This window comes from Amphichorda felina, assembly GCF_050947745.1.
Source record: "Amphichorda felina strain 45539 chromosome Unknown scaffold_2, whole genome shotgun sequence".
Classification (NCBI taxonomy): domain Eukaryota; kingdom Fungi; phylum Ascomycota; class Sordariomycetes; order Hypocreales; family Bionectriaceae; genus Amphichorda; species Amphichorda felina.
In genome coordinates, this window is record NW_028145048.1 from 3,221,188 (window position 1) to 3,245,253 (window position 24,066).

The window sequence follows — 24,066 nt, forward strand, 5'->3', positions numbered from 1 at the left end:
AGGCACAGTCTGTCCTTCTTCCAGCTATCTGCATGGCCAGTCGATCACTGATTGTACATGTGGCTTACACGCCCTCATTGGCCCGATCAAGCCGGGAAATGGTCCGGTGTCATCCGTCACATCCACATCCCGTTCCCCGCTGCCACCGCGCCGGGTTCCTTACCCGTCCTTTGCCTTGGCACATCGACGGCCCGTGAGGCTGAACCAATCGAAGCTAGCAGCCCGTCGGGTACCAGCATCATGCATGTGCGGGGGTGCCATCCCAAATTCACCATGCAGCCCTCGTTCAATGCCATTGGCGCGGCGAGATGGTGGGATGAGTGGGCGTGGGAAAAAAAAAGGAAGATCTTATGAGGATCATCGCTGGGGGCTGTACGAAGTAATCTAGAACGATTGATGCGCTACGCGGACAACCGTCATGTTCTGATGGACTTAATGTTGCCTAGTAAGCTGAGATCATTCATCGGATCAAACAAAAGGTATAGGTATTTGTTGTACGGATACGGAGGCAGCTATCAATAATACGAGAGTTTAAATGAGCTGTGAAATAGACGCTTACTATACGTATAATACTGGACAAGTCTGCATAATGGACCACTTTACTCGTATTCTGATAGAATGGTCACATATCCCAAATAATACCAAGGGGATTATATATATGTATATAGAGTAGACCCCTTATGCTGGTGGGTGGTAGTGGTTAGGCTGGACTGATGTCGGAACAGGTACGAGCCTTTGAATAGTAGGCCAGGGCTGGTACCAACCTGAAAGAAATATGATTCTTAGAAGTCTTGATGAACTTGGCACATTTTTAATCTACGAATATATTCCTCGATCGCCCATCTCTTAATCGATGTTCTTCTGGATCTAGGTATGTAAAGATATCTGCACCGAAAGCTTCATTTACCCTAAGGGATTGAAGATTCTAGCATCAGCCTGTCTATGGGTCCTACGAAGTCCGTTCATCGCCTCCAAGTTGCCAAGGGGTCTCTATTGTACGGTTCATGACGCCAGGAGGGATATGCCATCGCACCTAAGGAAAGAGAATGACGTTGGGTCTTGATAAGCAAAATCACTCCATATGTCTGTCACATACGACCATACCCAGTGGAAAATGCGGGATCCCACGTCAAATTCTTGTATCATGCTTGTCTACTTTCAGTTTTCGACGCTTCTCCCTCCACATCTCACCATCTTGACCTCCGAAACTGGAGGCAACTGAGCAGGCGCTTATCATGTCTATCTCTGCCTGGCGAAACATCGGGTACATTTCCCAACATGGCTCTTAAAAGTCGCCGTCTTGGTCAACAACTAGAGCTAAGAACGTATTCAAGCCTACCTCTATAATTACACGATGACACAAACTTTTAAGATCAATTAAAGAAGGATTACTGTAATATTAATTAGATGATTTGGTCGTGAGGGCAGCAACTAGTGTCTAGCTGGAAGGAGTGCAATGGAACAACATCGGTTGCCTTGCTGCACCACAGGCCCTAGCGACAAGCGAGTCGCGCACTTCGGTATTTTTTGCGGAATGTATATACAAAAAGTACCTAAAATTATTAAGGCTCCTTATCAATTTTTGGCTCGTTTCCCTGCCATTGCCCAGCCCAATAAGGTACCCGACTCGCTTATCAGCCACGTTATGACAAACTCGCCCGCAAGCATTGCATCTCGACAGCAAAGGCGTCTTTCTTATGCTTCCATGGCGTCAACATCCCATTCCTCTTTCGATTTTGACCATTGAGGTTGATAGATCTAAGAGGTTATCGGGTATGGAACTCCGCCAGCATCAAGTCCACGATCATACCTCTCCTAGTGCGTTTATCGTTGAACACGTTACGTGGCTCTATATCAAAGTTTTAGACATCGGTGCTGATATAATCGACTAAGTGTAGCGAGAATCCTATTAGCAATACCTATATCAATTACTCTAGTTCTTTTAAGGCTAATCACCCGCTATAACTAAGGAATATAAAGTACTTCTATACGTCGCTATCGTAGTAGTAGGGCTTAATGAGATTAATAATACCGAGATAGACCGGAACGAAATTCACCTAGAGGTCCCGAAGGTAATCGTATATCTTATTTTCGTAGCGTAGATATTTAGTATTTATAGCCTCTACGCCTTTCGCTATAAGCGTATAGCTATTTAATGATAGGCAGAATTTAAAGAGGGATCCATGTAATCCTGATAGGTAAAACGGTATATAATTAGTATTCTTCCTAATTTTTAATTTTAAGTGTGTTGGGGGATGCCGACGTTCGTTGCTTTTGTGGTCAGAAGGTTACAACCTGAGAACCACAACAAGGAATCCCGACCTAAAAGGTCTCGAGACTGCTTTTTGCTATGTATATAAGACGGGAATCAATCGCACATATGAGTAATACCATAATCTTTATTCTTGACTATCAATTGACGCATATGTTGCCCATTTCGCACATTGACCTTGTTGCTCCGTGAGCCACGACCTTCGTGCCATCCCAGCCTCTGGCTGCAACCATGGCCTACGACGACTTTTCGCATGCACCGATCATCTGTACGAGCAATATTACACCCAACCTAACCCACCAAATCTTTAGAAACTTCCTGCTGTTGTTGTGGTTGTTGTGGTGTTAATGGCTTCATCCCCTGGGAGGTAAAGCCTCATCAAATCCGCCCCCCTGCAATGTCCTCCTCGCGTTCTGCCGCCCCAGCTTCAAACCATCGTACTCTAACAGTGCTAGATTTCTAGTCGATATCGATATAGATAACCCAGGGAGTACTTGCCGCAAGCTTCTATATTTTCGACGAAGCTCGGGAGCCAGTCTCGGAAATGGCTCCACATCAGACAAGGGAAAGCAGGGAAGAAGGAGCCTTTAGATCATCGCAGCATAGACGTAGTTAGACTACGTTCAAACGGTATAATACAAGCGACCTATTTAAAAGGTAGTTATGTATCTGCCTCTCCTCGCATGCTAGTTCTAGGTTTTAACTCTGGGCTAAATTTTTAAGAATAACATTACAGCGGAAGGTTTGTGCCCTAGATGCCAATTTAGACTTAATTTTGATATTGAATCAAGAGGAATTCCCCGATCACTTGCAGTTAGTTATTTTTGCGTAGCTTATCGACTCTATTTTCGGCAGGCCTAGCAGCCACGTGAGGCCTTGGGTATAAGTGATAATCAACTAGGGACCTTTTCACACTCTCCGGAGATTATAACAGTCACTATTTCCCCCCTAACTACAAGGTCACTACAATTTCCTAGAGATACCACCATATTATACCTCCTCACTCCCCTCCTGCTATCCGTTCTCTGACAATTGAGAACTCTATATATATTAATATGATGACGTTATAGGTGGCAAGAACTAATTACTCGAAAGGTGTGCTTAAAGCTTTAAGACTTTTATGATTTATTCTTGGATCTTCTTAATATAGTTCTTCTTATTTTGTCCCCTTTTTCTTCTAGTCTGCTCCCTATCTGGACTCGAAAAGCTAAGTTCACGACAGTATATTCTAAGTCTTACAATCATCAGCTGAATGTCGGAGAAGCCGAATGGGCCCGCGACCCTGCATATTATAGGCTTCTAGACTTAAAGTACTATATACATCTCTCTAGCTGATCCTTTGCACGGAAACCAAAGTTCGATAAACATTTTGGGGTCATATAATGTCATTTCGTGGTGAGACCCCTGGGCTGCGGAGTTTCTTAATGGCAACATGCAAGGCGGCGGACTTGGGCTCAGCACTCGAATTCTATCGTGACTAAACGGAATTTTAGTCCGGTCTAAGTCTGGTCCTTCAAAAAGTCATTTGGATGGTTACATGAATTCACTTCGAGGTGAAACCTCTGCGCTGCGGGGTTTCTCAATGACAACATGCAAGGCGGCGGACTTGGCCTCAGCACTCGAATTTTATCGTGACTATGCGGAATTTTAGTCCGGTCTAAGTCTGGTCCTTCAAAAAGTCATTTGGATGGTTATATGAATTCACTTCGAGGTGAAGCCCCTGCGCTGCGGGGTTTCTCAATGACAACATGCAAGGCGGCGGACTTGGCCTCCGCGTTCGAATCTTACCCTGCCTTGATCTGGGAAGCCTGGGATCTTACAGCTCGCTCGGCGACGGCTTGCTGAGAAACTCAACCCACGACCAATCACAATCTGATTCACCGGAGATGTCATTACAATCGCGCACTCTTACAGGCTCCTCTTCTTGCTTGGCACCTCAAGTAGTCACACTGCGGTGCGGTCCAGATAAGAGCTCGGCCCTGCAGTAATGGACAAATGATGGACATGTCCCCGCGCCGAACACAAGGCAACAAGGTAAACACCGAAATAGATCTCTTTGAACCATAATGTGCCATAAGTACAATATAGTATCATATTGGGCCCGACCAAAAGAGGTCACCACAGACAGCTAAGCTATTAGAATATTCTTTAAGACATTCGGTTCCCGCCATCGACTACATTTGTCACATAGCAAGTTGGTTATTTTTGGAGAACAACAAACTTGCCGTGCTAATGAGCAAGCCATAGATACTGGTGCAGCGTGCTGGGACTGCGCAAGAAATGGTCATACTTGTAGGCCGGTAGGTTATCTTCGCGTGGCGGGAAATGCACCGAGCTGCTGATCAGACCTCCTGCCGCAGTAGCATCGGCTCCCGCTTTGGCTTCCCATGATGAGGCAGCTGAGAAGTCCTACGGGGAACGAAAGTTCCTGGCGCTAGAGACAATTATAGAGGCTGCTCGGCCCTGGATTGTGAGTGAATAAAGCTCCCCGTCCGTCTACTGACACGAGGTACTGCGGGCCCCCCCGCCCCCCTAATTACCTGCGCCTGAAGTTGTGCCTTTTCTAATTTCCTTCTTTCTAAGAGGCAAAGGTGCGTCAGATGATGACAAGTAAGAACCAGATATTCGTGCGTGCGACGATCAGATTTGCGATTGCGACGGAAAGGCTGCGAACAAGCAGCGTTGCTCAGAACGTTCATATTTAACATGCGACTATACTAATAAAATAGCCTCGGCTGTGGTAGACCGGATGCTGAACACTTGGAGAAACTGGCCTTCAAGCAGGCCTGTCATGGAACCCAGAGCGACGAGGTTGGCTTACAAGCGGTGCGACAATTTATCTGTGGGGCTTGGGGTGTCATGTGTCAAACGAACCAGATTGTCAACTAGTCAGGTAGTGCCAAGGCTCTATAGGGAATTCCCTCTGGGCGAAATAAACCCATGCCATGCCTCTGGCGCTAGTTTCTCATCGTTCCGCTAAACGTGGGCCTTCCGTTCTCTATCCGTACCGGGACCGTCCTTCGAAGGTCTCCGCCCGCATCACGCAACTGCTGCCTTTTCACGCTCACAATAAGCCTTCTCTCACTCTTACGCCCTGTCTCATTTAATCCCTCCTTCATCACTTCTCCGGCTGCAATTCAGCGCCCCCCTCTCAACTGTTCACTCTCCTAAGACTACTCTACCACACAGAACCTCGCTCCACTACCCCACAATGTCCGAGCTCAAGGTTGGCGACAGCTTCCCCGAAGGCATTGCCTTCAGCTATGTGCCTCCCACCCCGGAGAACAGCGATATAACCTCCTGCGGTATCCCCCAGAAGTTCGACGCTAGCGAGGGTAAGCTATCTCTTCCTTTCGCCCCTCCCATTAGCGGGGGCTCATGATCGGCAGAGTTCAAGAAGAAGAAGGTCGTACTCGTCTCCGTCCCGGGAGCCTTTACGCCCACATGCTCTGCCGCCCACGTCCCCTCGTACATTAACAACGCCGACAAGCTCAAGGCCCAGGGTGTCGACCAGGTCGTCGTCATTGCCTACAACGACGCATTTGTCATGTCCGCCTGGGGCAAGGCCAACCACATCAAGGACGAGTTCATTGTGAGGCTCCCCTCTGGCCCCTTCCCCTAGCTACCTGCCGGTGGTAAAGCCATGGCTGACTCTAGACCCCCAAGACCTTCGCCTCCGACCCTGAGACCAATTTCAGCAAGAGCATCGGCTGGACCGCCGGTGACCGCACCGCCCGCTATGCCATCGTTATCGACCATGGCAAGGTCACCTATGCCGCCAAGGAGCCTGGTCCTGGCATTGAGAACTCTGGCGCCGAGGCTGTCCTCTCCAAGCTATAAGGCCAGCGCTGAGGGATATCCCCTCATTAGCTTTTGTTTTCTTAAAACAAAATCCAACCTAGAATATAGATCTGCCGAAAGGGCTGCAGTAGCCTCGCACATTCAACCCTAGCACCGTATGGAACCGCTGTGATGGCCTTGAGGCTTGTTTGGTGACCTTTTGCACCGGTATGTCATTGCTCAACTACCAATGCACCCTATGGCATTCCATGCGCCCGAAATTTGTAGAAGAACCGACTGGAAAGACACATAAGAACCACGGACTCCCGTCCTCCTAAGCTTTTCTTGTTCCTCCCCACGCTGCCCAAAGTCCCACGCTCTCTGGGAATCTCCATTTAGCGGGTCTGGGCGGTAACCTTGGGAGGTGCGCCCTTGGCGCCCTGCTTGCTGACGTTCCGCACGGTCTGGCCCTTGGCGGCGGCGGCGGCCTTCTTCTCCTTGCTCTCCTTGATGGCCTGGGAGCTGTGGACTCTTCTCCTTGATCACATCGAGGGGAGCGCCCACGATGCCAACCACGCGACGCACGCTACCATGTCACGCACGAATTTTGGCAGTTCAACCTTCCAACTTTAAGATGCGAGTAAATGGATCACAACGCTCGAATAAATGCGGCACTAGAAGAATTCAAAACTCAAGATCACATCAATTACGCTAATATTGACCATGTGGCGTGATTTGAAGGTCAAGGACTTTGAGCGCAAGTCTGTTAAAAATCAAGAGCTAGTTCCGCATGATTTGCGACTTGGCCCTAGTCCTAGCAGAACGCTAAAACCTATTAAAATCACGATTAGTTGGTTTTAGTTCGTTTAGCTATTCGCATTTTTCTAGACATTCATCGAGTAGATACGTATTTACCGGTTTTATAGCTGTTATATAATGTTCTCTTTTAATTTGGAAAAGCTATAGCTCCTAGGCTACTCCTTATAGACTCCTGTTCTCCTCTTTAAGAAGTTTAATAACTATTATTGACGCCTATCTGCAGTCGCCCTCGTGCCAGTCCGTGACACTTGAGTACCGATCCCTTGCCGTCATCGCTTGCCTTAGTATTTGTATCACCGGCTGTTTATGTTAATAATAGAATTTGTCTTATACTAAGGCGGAAAACCCGCCGCAATTCCGAAGCTTTTTAGCAGTAAGCCTCTCCGTAACTAAGTTAACTTTACCTTACGAGCAGCTAACGCCTGTTAATTAGCATGCACTGAGGAGAGCTTCAAAAATTCTAAACAAAGGAGTCAATTAACCAAAAGCTAAAGAATAAATAAGGTTTAACTTCATTCGAATTTTTCGAGGCGGCTGTCAGTTATTGATCTGTCGTACAAGATCCCCAGCAATTCGTAGCTATCCAATATCTTGCGCACACTCGCGTACTGCCCGAGTCAACTAACAGCATCCAATTCACACCAGGGCAATTGCCCAACACAATATAATTGAAATATATAAGTTTCACTAATTTCTAACGACTGCCCTCCTTCCATTTGACATTATCCTTATAATAGCCGCTAATAACGTTATCACCCCACTCCTTGCAGCTCACAACGTGTCTGTTCTCCGCTTGCTCCGCGGTCAAGGCCGGAATCTTAGAGCTCTTCAGTGGCTCCATGAGAACCTCCCAGTTGGGACGTCCAGTAAAGAGTACCGACATCCTATCAAACTTGGCCTGCTCGCCATAGGCAGTCACCACACGATGAAGACCAGACTTGAGTACTCCATTGGTCAAGATCGGCATGGCATCTCCAAGATTGACAATCATATGCCCAGCTTCTGGACGGACCCACAGCCACGAGTCTTCGGTTGGTGTATCTTCATTCAGATACACGGCATCATCCTTGGGAATCTGCAAGCCACTAACCCAAGTAAAAAGCATGGAAATGCTGACAACGTCGCGGTGTGCGAAAATGCGCGGGCGGCCGCGAATGGCCGTGTCAGGGTCAGACGGTGGGTGCCTCAGCACGCGCAAGAACGAATAAGTTGGAGCTTCAAGTTGATGCGTCTCGGTGAACGCCCCTGGTGCAAGTTCCAAGTGTTTCTCAAGAGCAGAAAGGAGTGTTTGTTCAACCGAGTGCGCGTCAACTTGAATCTCCTTGAACAGGTCTTCGTGTTGCTTGAGCCACTTAGGCAATTCCCAGCCTGGTGTTGTCTTTGCAAAAAGCTCATCGCGGGGAATCTGTGATCCATATTAACGACCGTTAGGAATGTTAACCGAAGATGGGGTAGGGGTCTGATCTCACATTCAACGATTCGACAAATTTGGCAACGCCTTCCCCTTCAGGAGTAGTCATGGTATAACCACGGTCAAGCACTCCCTTTTCAACACGGGTGAGATAGCTTCGCTTATCTTCTTCCGGGAGGGTAGTCATGAGGTGCTGTACAATATTGCGCAGCTTGCAGGCATTCTCCCAGAGTCTCCGGCCAAGCGGGAGATCCATCAAGTCCAGGTAGAAAAACCCAGTTTGGGAGCATATATCGAAGACTGCCTTGGTATGAACATCGTCGCTACTCATGAGTTTGGAGATGGAGACCCTTGGCAGGTCATAGGTCGGAAGATGATCCGGTAGAGGAATAGGTTCAAAGTTGGTAGGGTCAAACGACTCTAGTGTTTCAACGGAACCCATCTTGTTGATTTGTGTAGTTGATGGAACGAGATAATTCAATGATCTTTCTTAATCATTTCTATGCTCAATTCTAAAGTTGCGGGACAGCGGGGGTATAAATAGTTTGCGGTCAAATCATAGCCTACACGGGCTGTGGCCTGGACTGTTGTCCATAGAATAGTGGTAATACCGAGGACGTTGACGCCGAAGAGCGAAGAGCGAGAAGGCGCGAGACCACAGGACTTCAGAATAAGAGAAATGTTGCTCTGACACGTCACGTTGCGCGGCGTGGGTTGGCTGACTGTCAACAGTGTGGTTGGACTACCCTTCTAGCGCTCGTAGCTGAATGATTAATTAGCATTAACTTGCATCAGTAATCGGTGATAAGATTCTAGATCAAATGACTTTTCTGAGGAACGGACTTGGACCGGACTGGATTTATGTATAGTCAAGGTCAATTCAGATGCTTACGCCAAGTCCACCGCCACCTTGGGTGTTGCCATCAAAAAACTCCGCAGCGCAGGGGTGTCACCACGAAGTGGTGTTGTGGAACTCCGCCCTAGTAGGATTTTAAGAACGGACTACTCGACGGGCTGAGTCAGGTAGGGAGGGGACTACACAGGCCGCCCGTCTATCCGCTGGATAGACGGCTATAACTCTCGTAACCTTGATACCTTTATAACTAACTTTTCCTACTTCAAAGCTATATCTAACTAGATATATATAATTATATAGCTTAATAAATTTATTATAGATTTTAAATATATTAAATAATATATATATTTGATTTTATCTAATATAGATAATTATAGAATTTATTAATAGTATTTAAATCGGTAAAAATATTTATAAAATATAAAGGTTTTTTTCTTAATAAAATTAAAAAATCTTAAATATAATTTTTAATTCTTAATCTTATCTTCTAAACTTTTATATATAAATATTATATAATATAATCTATTTTTTAAAATTTAATATATAATTCTTAGTATTTTAAGTAATTAATTCTTAAAAAAAAGAAATCTTACTAAGAAATTATCTTATTTTATTAGCTTTATAGATAATTAATAAAAAGAAAGATATTAATATAAAATTAAATAAAATATCTAGAATTATATATTAAATTATAAGATTAGGAAATAAAGATTATATTAAAGATTTTCTAATTTTATTAAGAAAAAAACCTTTATATTTTATAAGGGTTTTAACCGATTTTAATACTTTAATAAATTCTATAACTATCTATCTTAGATAAGATTAAATATAAATATATATATATATATTATTTAATATATTTAAAATCTATAATAAGTTTTTTAAGCTATATAATCGTATATAGCTAGTTAAATATAGCGAAAGGTTAGTTATAAAGGTATCGAGGTTACGAGAGTTATAGCCGTCTATTTAGCGGATAGACTTTAGTCCCCCCCCACCTAAGTCAGCCCGTCGAGTAGGCCCGGACTAAAATCCTACATAATCAAGGCAAATTTCTATTGTCGAGGCTAAGTCCGCCGCCTTGCATGCTCCCACCGAGAAACCCCGCAGCGCAGGGGTTCACTATCACAGCCAAGGTACGGAATAGAGGGATGGTACAAACAGGTGTTAGAAGGTATCGCAATTGTACAATGTTCCTAGCCTACGGTCCTAGTCTGTATCACTCACCAGTACTCCGTAAATGGCGTTATTTATCCCTAAAATGTTTAGCGCAACTTTAATTTCCGTGATAAGGCTTAGCTTGAGAAATGTACAAGGTACATTCAGCCTAGAATCCTATGGCATGCAGGGTTGTGGGCCGATTCGGCTTTTCGGGCGTTCGGCTGATGATGACTGTGTAGCGAACTTGGCCTTTTGGGTCCGGACAGGGAACAGACTAGAAGTAAAACGGGATATAATAAGAATAACTATATTAGGGCATCTAACAATACGATAAGAGTCTTGAGACTTTGAGCACAGCTTCTGGGTAGTTGAATTTTCCCACCTAGAACCTCATCATATCTATGTACATAGTGTTCTCAATGGAGAAGCTTGTCACGCTTATTACAGGTGAGCATCCGACTAATGCGTTTGTCACATTCCATGTTTGCAATTTGAGAGCTCTGACTAGCAATTAGGCGGGAGTGGAGGTATTGGGTTCGAGGTTGCTAAAAACCTTCTACTCTCTAGCGCCTCTTATCATATCATCATTGGAAGCCGCGATAAAGAGAGAGGTGAAGCTGCTTTGAAGCTATTATCCAACCTCCCGGAAATTAGAGGCACCGTGTCCCTCGTTCAAATCGATGTAACGGATGATGCTAGCGTCGACAGCGCCGCGGCTTCGGTCAAAGCCTCTTACGGCCGTCTAGATGTGTTGGTTAACAATGCTGGCATAGTTGAGCGCGGTGAGCCCCGGGCCGCTGCTCGCCGCATCTTTGAGACGAACGTCATTGGCTATATTAGCGTTACGGAAGCTTTCTTACCCCTTTTGCATGAGGCGCCCAAGCCCAGGCTTGTTTTCTTATCAAGCAGCTTGGGATCTCTTGCCTACGCTTCCAATCCGGAAAGCAGGTACTATATGCCTATCGGAACCGAATACAGGGCAGCTACAGCAGCGCGAAACATGGTTATGAACCAGTACTGGGTGCGACTTCAGAAGGAGGGTGGCGGGAAGTTCTTGGTTCACGGAGCTGATCCTGGCCTGGTGGCTACCAATTTGGCTGATACTCCTGATCAACTGAGAGCCAGAGGAGCGGCTGAGCCACCTGTTGGCGGAGAGCGCGTGGCTTCGATTGTCAGAGGGGAACGCGACGCTGATGTTGGACTTGTGTGCGGAGAGTATGGTGTTCTACCTTGGTGAACCTACACCGAAAGCTTCAGACATTGTCAGAGAATTTTTTATATTTTTCTGCAATATGTATTGCAGTCAGAAGATAAGATGCAAAGAAGTGTGCTTCATCTAGACCAAAATCCGCCGTCTTAAGCATACTTCACACCACCATAAATGAAACAAATAAATGCAATTCGTAACCACTTAGAACTCAAAAGTGAGAATAGATTATCTCAAGTCGAATTATTCATCTCTTTTTCTTTGTTTGTTTCGTCAAGCTTGGAGATTTGGTAATAGCTAAAGGAAACCATATTAGAAATCTTCTTGGTGGAGTGATCGAGAGACTGTGGATAGGCTTGTAAATACCGATTCCTTGTAGCAATTGGAGTTCTGTGCCCAAAATAACGTTCGACAATTTCTGTCCATCTTCTTCCATGAGCTCTCACAGCGTTTCGTAGCATATGGTCCTTATGAGCCGATTGTCAACGACTTCTGGCAAGGCAGGAGCTAGATTTACTACCTCGTATAGTGACCATCTGTCACGACTTATTGTCGGCTTCTCGACTTCATGCCAGCGTCTCGCGCATTCTATACCAGTCAGTATATTAATCTGCGCAGTAAGCGATTTTACCTGACATTTGAGCAAAAGTATCATTCTTTTGTCGACAAGTTAGGAATCATACTTACGGTCGGCTTGGCGTGTCTGTACATGTTGTGCTACTCTCGCCCAGCTATGACGACGAAATGTTAGTGAGTGCATACCGTCACGCAGCTACAGTAGTATCACTACAGTGCCCAGACCCTATGCCGAGTCTAGTTAAGGAACGTGAGGTCACACTTACTTCGTGTCGTAAACTTTTAGTCCTTGATGCAGCAGCTCGATTTCTGTCGCATCCCAAGGACCCTTTCTCAAATTAGGTGCCAGACAATATGCCCATCTTTTACGGCAATCCTTGTTTGTTCTGCCGTTCAATTTTGAGGCAACGTCGTGCCAGTTTATTGTACGCGCTGTGAGTTTGGAAGTATGAGAAGAGCGTTACCATGACAAAGGTGTAAGAAATGAGCATGACGGTGACTTACCGGGTTGTGAAGCTACCAAGGATCGGAGAGTCTCATCCTCCTCTTCTGTCCAATTTTTGGAACATCTCATGACGTGCAGGTGTAAAGTCTGACCAGTTCAAGTCCAATGGCTAGGCGGGTTTCCAGTTCTTCAAAGCTCCTTTTCCACTATCATCGGCCGAGCGGCATCTGAGCCCTGAATGTATAAAAGACGATGTGTTTGTTTCTTAAACCAAGCGATGAAGTCAAGTAAAATCTAGCTTGTGTACAGGTGACTAACTGTGACACAAAAAGGACATCATATACCAAGACGACTTTGTCCTTATATGCTGTGGAGCTATGAGCCGAAGTGGAAACTAGAGGTGTTAAGTAGACATTGCGGGGGGAGTGGGCTACCGTCGTTGCATAAAGAAACGAGACAATTTCAGGGAAGAAGAGACGTCATTGCTAACGCTGGAACTGTCCAAAAAGCAGACCCACTGTTCGTCCAAGTGGTTTTACAACAATGGGGATCCCATATTGTGATGAAAGGTGATGGAGTCAACCGTAAGCATCGGATAGATTACCCGTTGGTTGAAGGTTGTGCGTGTGGGGCTCAACGCAGCCAACTAAGCTCCGTCACTTACAGCACACAAATTGCGGGACAACTCGCATAAACCTAGGATAAGAAATAACCGCGTTTTCCTACAGAAAATCACTGATATTAACAAAAATCAGGTTAAATTACGACCTTTTAGCTTATAATAGAAACTATAAATATTATAACGCTTTATATAACGCTTTAATAGATATATTTAGACCTTAAGGAAATGGGATTATAGTTATATTTTATATAAGAATAAGGGGGGTTATTTAATCTACGCGATTATTATAAAATCGACCTCGAAAGAGGTAGTAGATTTCCGAAGAATATTCTATAAATACTTAATTATATAAGCTCTTATTAGCTTTTTTCGTTATATTTTTTTAATTAATATAATAGAATAAGATATAATAATTTAATAAACGCGTTATATAAAACGTTATAGTATCTATGGCTGGCTTCTATTATAAGTTAGATCCTAGTAATTTAGCTTGATTTTAATGAGAAATAGCTAGAAATAGGTGGTTTTATATAAGGAAACCCGGTTACTTCTTATTCCAGGTTTATACGTATTGTCCCGCAATTTATATGCTAACTAAGTGACGAAGGAACTTAGTTGGCTGCGTTGTGCCCCACATGGCCTTCCGCCAACGTGTAGTGCCCAAGTTCGTTTGATGAAGTGCGAGTTTCCTGATGCACATCATCCTGTTACATGAACGGTTTGGCTCGCACGCGAGGGTGGGGGAAGGGGATATGACTCTGACTCAAGGCTCGTTTGCTGAGCTCGTATAGTGGAATGATATCGGTGCGACCAACCTTGGTTGGCTATTGGACGGAGGGAAGTGTGGCTGCGAGGCTTGTTCCAGTATGTCTTTGACTAGCGTCGACCGGGCTGATGTGGGGAGTCCGTCCATCCAAACTACTCTTAGTTAGTGACTGACACCTTCACGGATCGCGTGATGGGGCCGGCAGCAGCTCCGATCTAGCTTACCATTGCGAGGATCCACAGGGTCAGCAATCACTGAAGGACGAATAATAACCGGCTACTCTTAGAAGCATGGTCGGCTTTCCCTGTCTTCCCATTAGATACGACGCCTCTGACGACCACTCGTTCATCACACTGCAACACACCGCTAAAATCCTCGGCCGCTGTCGTTGCAATGCTCCTCCCAACACCTTTTTTATGCACTGCTTACTTGCGTGCGGTAAGCAGAGGGTAGGGATCTATACAGCCAGTGTCAAGATACGGAAGCACACCACATGTCCACATGTCCACTTGTCCGCATGTCCGCATGTCCGCATGTCCGCATGTCCGCATGTCCCGAACGCTACTCGTGGAGACAGGTCACAGCTTATATAGGTGGTTTAAATAGTATATAATTACGATACCTTCTAACTAGGGAGGGACGGCTTATACGAGCTCTTTTATATATATATCCTTTTTTTAATATCCCGATAAGTCTTAAATATAGCTAAAACGGGGTCTTTTATATATCGCGAGGGGGACCTTTTAAGTACCCCGCTCGTACTCTATAGGTCGCTATACCTTAGTGCTTCAGCGTCTTTGATAACAGGCGTGGCTACCCGAGATATTAGCGTTATATTACTATTAGGCATTTTGACGCCGCCAGCCAGCCCCCCCTGATGTCCCAGGCTGGTCCGAAGTGGAAATCGTGGGGGTTGTCGTCTGTTCCTTGACGCCTAGCGTCACCCGCAATAGAGAAATCTGCACGAGGCAAATGCATGTCATAGGGACAGGCTAGCGCACCAGTGATTAGCCGCAGATGCATATCTCTCTTGGCAACCCTATGGGTCATGACAAGCCGAGGTTCTGCCTCTGTGACTTGTGTAATGCCCTAAAGTAGTAGGATTGATGAGATTACGGCATCAACGTTGCATTAATCGTGATTCGGTGACATCTTGCTTACCATGTAATGCGTGTAATAGGAATACTGTGAGCAATCTTGCCGATGCTGATGCCTGCCGAAGCGGTGCGTCACTTTGTCATCCATTGTGGAGAAGGAACATTTGCAACAAAGCTTCGCAAAGGGCGTAAATCGTTGCATATGAATGCATAGACTGGTGATTCGGCTATACTATAGCTGAGAGTTGAGAATCGAGACTCTCGTCCACAACCTAAGGCTCCAGTATTGCTTGGTTGCGAATAGCATTTGGCAGAGGAAACCATGGGATTGCAATCACGTTTACCAATGCCGTTACTAACTGCAAGTACCAATCACAAGAGATATAATTGCTTCCGCTGAAGTAGCATGGGCCTGGCATTCTGACGCCAACCTCACAAGAAGGCTCTAGATTTGTCCGGTCCCGGTCTGGTCCATAATCAGTGCTTATTTTGCATACGGCAATAACGATACCTGGAGAGTTCCATAAAAGGTTGTCACGAATGCTTCTTGTCTCGCTGCAAATGTAGAATGTCTGTTCTCCGTCGTGCTTCATTGCCCAATCTATCAACACAATTGGCAAGTCAATTCACTCAAAACTATTCTCATACTTTGAAGTAGTACGTTTTATCATTGAGAAATTACAAACAAGTTACCTTCCAAGTACAATGACTATAAACGGCACATCAACCAGGGCTGTCAACGGGTATTGTGAAATCCCAACCGCTGTTACTCCCAATGGCAAACAATCAAGCACGCGTTGAACGGCAAGACTAATAGGTTATGTTCAAAGCAACTCACAGCCGTTTGATTCTATCCCTGAGCCAATTGCAATTTGCGGCGTCGGTATACGTCTGCCTGGCAAGATTTATACGGGTAAGGATTTTTGGGATGTTTTATATCACGGCAAAGACGTTCGCGCCCCAATTCCGTCGGACCGATTCAATATCAACGCTTTCGACGGCTCTCTGGGCAAGAAGAATAAGATCAATACCAAATACGCGTATTGTCTCGAAGAGGATCTCGGAGTTCTTGACGCCTCCTTCTTCAACATGAGTAAAGCGGAGTTGGAAAAGACTGATCCTCAACTTAGAAAGACGCTTGAGGTTACACGTGAATGCCTCGAGAATGCTGGTGAGACTGGGTGGCGCGGGAAAGATATTGGTGTCTATGTCGGAACCTTCGGCGATGACTGGCTTCAGAGCGGCACCAGGGAGAGTCAGGTCTCGGGTGGGTACAATTTCACCGGTGACTTGATGCTTGCGAATCGAGTTTCATATGAATTCGATCTACATGGCCCTAGGTAAGTGCTCAAACAACGCCGCTGACCCTGCCTTGCAACAACGATCTAACTTGATCCACCAGCCTAGTGGTAAAGACCGGGTGCAGTGCAAGCTTGGTAGCATTACATGAAGCCTGTCGAGCTCTTCAGCAGCGGGATTGTTCTGCGGCTCTTGTCAGCGGCACATCTCTCCTCATGGGCCCTCATATCTTCAAAATTATGACCGACGAGGGTGTACTTTCTCCGGAAGGCTCATGCAAGACCTTTGATGCAAGCGCAGACGGCTTTGCTCGTGCTGAAGGTGTCAATGCTGTCTTCCTCAAGCGCCTTCCAGATGCGATACGGGACGGCAATCCTATTCGCGCAGTTATTCGAAATTCTGGAAATAACTGCGATGGCAAGACGCAAGGCATCACCTCGCCCAGATCCGATACGCAAGAATCACTTATCCGTCAAGTTTATGCCCAAGCACGACTGGACCCTAGTGATACGGGATTCTTTGAGTGCCATGGCACAGGAACAGCGGCAGGTGACCCGATAGAAACTACTGCTGTAGGAAATGTGTTTGGAGAGAAGGGCATTCATATTGGATCAGTGAGACCGAGTCCTACCAACTTACCCGACGCCTTCGTGAATCATTTCTAACGATCAACCCAGGTTAAACCCAACACAGGCCACTCAGAAGGAGCTAGTGGCCTCACCAGTTTGATTAAAGCTATTCTTGCGCTTGAGCACAAAACCATTCCGCCCAATATCAAGTTCAATACTCCCAATCCCAAGAGTAAGTTCAATCATGCCATGCTGCACGCATTAACGAGACACTCAATAATTACTAAAAATGTCTGCAGTTGATTTTGAGAAGCACAATCTCGTTGTGCCCCTCAAGCCAACCCCTTGGCCCAGAAACCGCGCCGAAAGAATCTCCGTCAACTCCTTTGGCATCGGAGGAAGCAATGCGCATGCTATTATCGATAGCATAGAGCAATTCTTGGCCGACAACCCTACTCTGGAACGCAGCTATGCGATTACCCCCGACGGGCATAAGCTTGCCTCCCCGCGACTGCTCCTCTTCTCCGCCAATGTGGCAGATTCTGCCAAGCAATTTGCAAAAGAAGCCGTGGATTATGCCCGGCGACGACCTGAGCACTTAAGAGACCTCGCGTACACACTTGCATCTCGGCGCGAAAAGCTACAGCATCGTTCTTACGCCCTCATTTCAGCAGATGGAACTGTTGCAGAGGCAGCTCCTACTGTCAAGGTCTCGCCTCGTGAGAGATCAAAAATATTCGCTTTCAGTGGGCAAGGAGCACAATGGCCTCAAATGGGTCAAGAGCTCATCGTGGGCCATCCTGTGTTCTCTCAAACCATCAGCGAGCTAGACGATGTTTTGCAAACCTTGAAACAGCCACCAACTTGGAGTTTAAGACGTAAGTACTATTGCACCCGTGATTTCGCAACAATTGGTGCTCTAACACCTTATAGACGAGCTTCTGAAACCCAAAGGCAGCAGCCAAGTATACCGGGCGGAGCTATCTCAGCCCCTGACCACAGCTGTGCAACTTGGGATAGTGAACATCCTCAAGCAACTTGGCGTCACCGCTGATGCAGTCGTTGGCCACTCAAGTGGTGAAATTGCTGCGGCATACGCGGCTGGTATTTTGACACTCCACGATGCTATCATTGTGTCGTATCTTCGCGGTCTGGCTACCAGCTCTCAGCCTAGCAAGGGTGGCATGGCGGCAGTAGGACTCTCTGCAAAGGCCCTCCAGCCATACCTACTTGATGGTGTTGTTGTTGCAGCTGAGAACAGCGAGAAAGCCACCACCATCTCTGGGGACAGTGCTACGCTGGATGAAGTCCTGGAGAGCATCAAGGCCGATCATCCGGATACACTCGCCCGAAGGCTGCAAGTCGACATGGCCTACCATTCACCGCACATGATTCCAGTTGGTGAAACATATCTCGATATGATGGAGAGTATATTTGGTGCGGCAAAGGCGTGGCCTGTACCAAAGGCTGTAACCACCAGAATGTTCTCTACCGTTACTGTCAAGGCCATTTCCGAGGCCTTGGATCTCGAATACTGGATAACCAATTTGACCTCGACTGTCAAGTTCAGCCCCGGGTTTTCTACAATGCTGGCTAAACAGGCGGGACAGCCAGTGGTGATAGAAATCGGTCCTCATTCACAGATGGCCGGGCCTATTCGCGAGATTTGCAAGACAGAGGGAGTGCAAAGCTCGTATGTACCCACAATCATTCGAGGAGAAGATTGTTTGGAGTCTATTGCCGCCACAGTCGGCCAGCTCTTTCAGCAAGGGGTCGAGGTCGACATGGCTGCGGATTCAACAATATTCCCTCCAGGGAAAGTGTTGACAGACATGCCCTTGTACGCATGGGATCACTCCGTCAAGTACTGGAACGAAAACCGCATTTCGCACGACTGGCGCTTCCGCAAGTACGGCCACCACGCTCTACTGGGTGAAAATATTCCCGAGAGCAATGCCCTCGAGCCCTCTTGGCGCTGCATGATTGATTTGGAGGACGAGCCTTGGCTGAGAGACCACATGATTGCCACCGATATTGTGTTTCCCTTTGCGGGATACGTCAGCATGGCTGGCGAAGCAGTTCGACAAGTTACAGAGACGGTTGATTTCGTCGGCTACCGGGTCAAGCACGTCGTGGTGCACAATGCCTTGGTTCTGAATGAGAGCAAATCAACCGAAGTGGCACTCACGCTTCGCAAACGCAAATTGACGGACAAGTCTCACTCCAAGTATTATGAGTTTACCATTTCATCATATTCGGGATCGGCCTGGACGACACACTGCGAAGGAAGCGTGGTGCTTCTGACAGAACAAAAAGTAACGGCAAATAATGTGAAGACGCTCCCACGCAAAGCCAACGCGGCCAAGTGGTACAACGACATGTCACGGATTGGTTTGAGATATGGGCCGCATTTCCAAGGGCTGACGTTCTTGGAGGCGAGTCCAGTTAGCAAGCATGCCATTGCTGGAGTTGCAGCGACTACAGATGGCCCGTTCCTTTTCCACCCGGCCACGATGGACTCGGCGTTCCAATTGATGATTGCAGCTGGAGCCAAAGCATCGTCTGTCAACCTTAGCCAGCTGGTGGTGCCGGTTCTGATCGAAGAGGTCGAGGTGTACGCTTCCTCCGAGCTCATGATTGGCGAAGCCATCATCTCGCAGGACGGAAAGAACTCCGAGTTGACGTGCACAGCGGGTAACAGAGTGTGTCTACGCATGCAGGGAGCAAGGTTGAAGGCGCTCGAGTCTGATGAGGACGCCGACGCCGATAAGCACAAGGCAGCGCGGCTCGAATTTTTCCCAGACATTGACTTTGCGGACCATTCGACTCTGATTGAGGCTCCACGTGTCAACAGAGACATTCGAGTCATGATTGAGGAGATTGTCTTGCTATGCATTCTCGACTCAGCAGAACGCGTCCAAGATCTTGACGCAAGCCAACCACATTACCAAGTATACCGCGAATGGCTGTTCAGAGAGAAGCAGAAGGCCGTCAACAAGGCATATGGCCTGTTCCAAGACAAAGCATACCTCTTCTCCACACTTGACAAGGCGCAACGCCAGCGCGAGCTAGACAAGAGGCTTGGGCTGATTACAGATGATCCTGTGCTCGAACACTTGGCGCGCGGCATCTTCAAGGTTAACGAGCATTGCGAAGATCTCTTCACAGGTCGCATGGACGCGTTGAATCTGCTTCTGCAGGATAATGTCTTGACTGACATCTACAACTCTGTGTCGTTTGACTTTTCCAAATTTGTCCGTCTCATGTGCATCAACAAACCCACGCTTCGCATTCTCGAAGTTGGCGCGGGCACTGGTGGCGCGACCGACATTATCCTCAAAGATCTCGTCAGCATCTCAGAGAACCCAGCGTACAGCATCTACACTTTTACCGATATCTCTGCCGGATTCTTTGCACAGGCTACTGAGCGCTTCAGCTATGCGCCCAACATGGAGTACAAGGTGTTTGACATTAGCCAAAGCCCGACAGAGCAAGGGTTCCAGCCCAACAGCTATGACATTGTCATTGCAAACAACGTCATCCATGCCACACCCAATTTGAACGCCACTCTGACAAATCTTCGGACTTTGCTTCGAGATCGTGGCCACTTGCTCCTCTCGGAAGTGTGCGCCACGGGCGCGAATGCGCCCGGGTACGCGTTTGGCCAGTTTTCAGGCTGGTGGATGGGCGAGGCAGACAATCGCAAATGGGAGCCGTTCGTCTCTGTGCCGCGCTGGGATCGCGAGCTGAAGAACGCTGGCTTTGCAGGGACGGACACTGTTGTGTACGATGAGCAGGAGCCGTATCAGTACTGTGCAGCCATTGTTTCTCAAGCAGTAAAGCTTCCAGGCACGGCTACAAATGGACATGCAAATGGACATGCAAACGGACTTACAAACGGACATACCAATGAACACATCAACGGACACATCAACGGACACATCAACGGACACATCAATGGACACATCAACGGACACATCAACGGACATACAAACGGGAATGCCCTAGAACCTGGCACTATCAATGCCGTCACTGTTCTCTGCGATGAACCAGAGAAGGGTCCGACCGCAGCCTTGATTGACGACATGCAATCGCGAGGGTACGACGTTTCGGCTGTCAAGCTAGGAGATGGCCCTCTCCCTCCTGACAGGTCTGTCCTGGTGACGCTCGATATGGAAAGCTACTTTTTCCAAGACATCACCGCACCTCGCCTCCACGCCTTTCAAGAAATGACCCGCCAGCACCAGGGCCAAAACTTGCTCTGGATCATGCCACGAGTGCAACTCGACTGCGACGATCCGCGACCCGCCCAGACGCTTGGCGCCATGCGTCTTGTTCGATCCGAGCTCTCTGTGCCGTTCCACACGCTCGAGATTGACAAGTCGGAGCCGGCCTTTACCGACTTGATCCTGCAAGTTCTTGGCAAGATTATCGACCGCGATGATGTCGAGGCACTCTCCCCAGACCGGGAGTTTGTGGTGCAAAACGGCAGCGTCAAGATTCCCCGAACACAGCCGTTTTCGTTGCAGCAGGACATGGAGTCTGATGCAGCAAGCCGAGACGATGAAGACGGTGTGAAGAGACTCGCGATTGGCAAGCCTGGGTCGCTCGAGACTTTGCACTGGTTAAGCACGGGACCAAACCTCGTTGCTGAAGACGAGGTTGAGATTGAGACCAGAGCGGTAGGCATAAACTTCAGAGTAAGTGAGACTAGAATCGTTGTTTTATTGTTGAGTATGATGCTGAGGAACTATTAGGATATCATGGTGTCGATGGGCATCTTAACCTTTGGAGATGGGACACCACAGCTTGGCATTGAGATGTCTGGAATCGTCACCCGAGTTGGCTCTACAGTTCATCACGTGAAGCCCGGAGATCGTGTCATTGCTACTAGCTCTGACGGATTATTTGCCACCAGGGCCATTGCGAAAGGAGCGCTTGTGGTAGGCATCCCAGATGAGCTTGGATTTGAGGAAGCGGCCACCATTCCTACCGTCTTTGCCACGGTCATTCAAGCATTGATGCGAACGGCCCATTTGGAAAAGGGCAAGACTGTGCTCGTCCATTCAGTGTGTGGCGGTATTGGCCACGCCGCTGTCCAGCTTTGCCAAAGTGTCGGAGCTGAGGTATGTCAATTAGATGGATTATGTGTTGTTGAGTCGAACAACTGCTAATTGATCGCTTTCTTGCAGCTTTTCGTCACGGTAGGCAGCAAGGCCAAGGCCGACTACGCGCACACAATCTATGGCATCCCGCGGAACCGCATCTTCAACTCGCGTGACGTGTCGTTTGTGGCAGACGTGATGCGCGAGACGCAGGGCAACGGCGTCGACATTGTGCTCAATTCGTTGTCGGGCCCGCTGCTGCACGCATCGTGGGAGTGCGTCGCCGAGTTTGGACAGCTCGTCGAGCTGGGCAAGCGCGACCTTGTCGAGTTTGGTTCGCTTGCGCTGGAGCCGTTTTTGCTGAATCGATCGTACTGCTGCGTCGATTTAGCGCACATGCTGGAGAGGCGACCAGATCAGGTCGGGCAGCTGCTTCGAGACACGGTCCAGCTGATTCGCGAGGGCAAGATCAAGCCCATTGCGAGTCGCGCCGACTTTGACGCTCATCATGTCACTGAAGCGTTCCGTCACTTGCAAAAGGGCGATCATATCGGTAAAGCTGTTCTCACATTGCCTGTGCTGCCTGGAAATGCAGACGCAGATACAAATGGAGCTGTGGCCGCTGAGTTGGCCGCATCGCCCAAGCGCTTAAGGCTGACGCTGGACCCGAGGGCAACGTATCTCCTTACAGGCGGACTCGGTGGCGTGGGTAAGGCTGTAGCAAGCTGGATGGCGGAGCGCGGCGCCCGCAACTTGGTATTTCTCTCTCGCTCAGCTGGTCGGGGTAGAGAGGATGCCTCATTTTTCGCAGAGCTGGCCTTGATGGGCTGCACCGCCATTCCAGTGCGAGGACAAGTGCAGGTATTGGCAGACGTTGAACGCGCCATCGCCGCGGCTCCTAGTCCAATCAAAGGTGTCTTGCACCTTGCCATGGTTCTTCGGGTGAGTACCGTACCTCACCTCTGGCATTCTTCTTCAGCCAACCACTAACGACTTGTCAACTTACAGGATGGACCGGTCCTTGATCTGTCTTTTGAAGACTGGACCCAGGCTGTGGCCCCCAAGGTTGACGGCGCCTGGAACTTACACCATGCGCTGAGCAAACCAGAGCTGCCTACCCTGGACTTCTTCCTGGTGACAAGCTCCATCGTCACTGCCACCCATCACCCAGGCCAAGCCAATTACGCAGCTGCCAACACTGCCATCGAGGCTCTGGTGCAATTCCGTCGCCGCCAAGGGCTGCCTGCCTCTGCGCTGGGCCTTGCCGCCGTCGAAGACATTGGTTTTGTCTCAGGGAATGCCGTTGTACGCCGTAAGCTCAAGTCACAAGGTCTGTACTTCATCACGGAGCGATTCGTGCTCGATTTCTTTGAGCATTCTCTGCTGCATCAGCACAACAGCCCGGGCATAACTGCACCCGCAGGCAAGCTTTCATCGTGGGCAAACCACGGCCACACCATTGCTGGTGTGCACAGTGAGACATCGCTGACTGACCCCAACTGCCCTACCCTCTGGCGTCGCAACCGTGAGATGGGCTTCTACCACAACATCCAAGCGACGTCGTCGGGCACCATGGCTCGCAACACGTCCAGCGCGCTCGCGCTTTTCATCGAGGAGGCCGCGTCAAGTGGTGATGCTTCAAAAATTTTAGACGGCGATGCGGCAGTGGACTTTTTAGCCACGGAGATTGGCCTGCGCATTCTGCAGCTGATGATGCGCGAGGCCGAGGATGGCGTCGTGGACGTCTCGTTGAGCCTCGCGGCTGTTGGAATGGACTCGTTGATTGCCATTGAGCTGCGTCGCTGGTGGAAGCAGAGCTTTGCTGTTGACGTGACTGTGCTGGAGATTATGGCCGCTGGCAATCTGCGTGGGCTTGGGCTGCTTGCAAGTCAAGCCTTGAAGAAGAAGTTGGTCGGCTAAATAGCAGCAGGGCTTAGTTAAGCAGTTTTGAGATTTGATCCACGTAGCAGTGTCGATGTTTCATGTTTATCACTATGCAGTCTGTTATTCTCATAACTCTTTATTTGTGGTTGTTGTTTCTCCTTCCACTAGAGCCCTTCGCTGGTCTTCGTTTAGCTGGA

The 24,066-nt window shown here is 48.0% G+C and overlaps 3 protein-coding genes across 3 annotated transcripts; 2 read left to right on the top strand and 1 right to left on the bottom strand.

The window, feature by feature from the left end:
• Positions 1-5,483: 5,483 nt before the first annotated feature.
• Positions 5,484-6,112, top strand: AHP1_1 (peroxiredoxin family protein; the record flags this gene model as incomplete). The annotated part of the gene is made up of 3 exons (XM_083192023.1): positions 5,484-5,607; positions 5,662-5,864; positions 5,930-6,112. 3 exons carry the CDS (start codon positions 5,484-5,486, stop codon positions 6,110-6,112), a joined length of 510 nt encoding a protein of 169 aa, XP_083053237.1.
• A 1,453-nt stretch (positions 6,113-7,565) lies between these two features.
• ACO1O0_002558 (uncharacterized protein) lies at positions 7,566-8,724 on the bottom strand (the record flags this gene model as incomplete). The annotated part of the gene is made up of 2 exons (XM_083192024.1): positions 7,566-8,276; positions 8,341-8,724. 2 exons carry the CDS (start codon positions 8,722-8,724, stop codon positions 7,566-7,568), a joined length of 1,095 nt encoding a protein of 364 aa, XP_083053238.1.
• Positions 8,725-16,101: 7,377 nt separating this feature from the next.
• On the top strand, positions 16,102-23,905 carry ACO1O0_002559 (type I polyketide synthase; the record flags this gene model as incomplete). Its single annotated transcript, XM_083192025.1, has 8 exons — positions 16,102-16,352; positions 16,439-16,925; positions 16,989-17,112; positions 17,180-17,758; positions 17,814-21,580; positions 21,638-22,006; positions 22,073-22,927; positions 22,994-23,905. The coding sequence occupies 8 exons, from the start codon at positions 16,102-16,104 to the stop codon at positions 23,903-23,905; spliced, it is 7,344 nt and encodes a 2,447-aa protein (XP_083053239.1).
• Between the last annotated feature and the right edge of the window lie 161 nt (positions 23,906-24,066).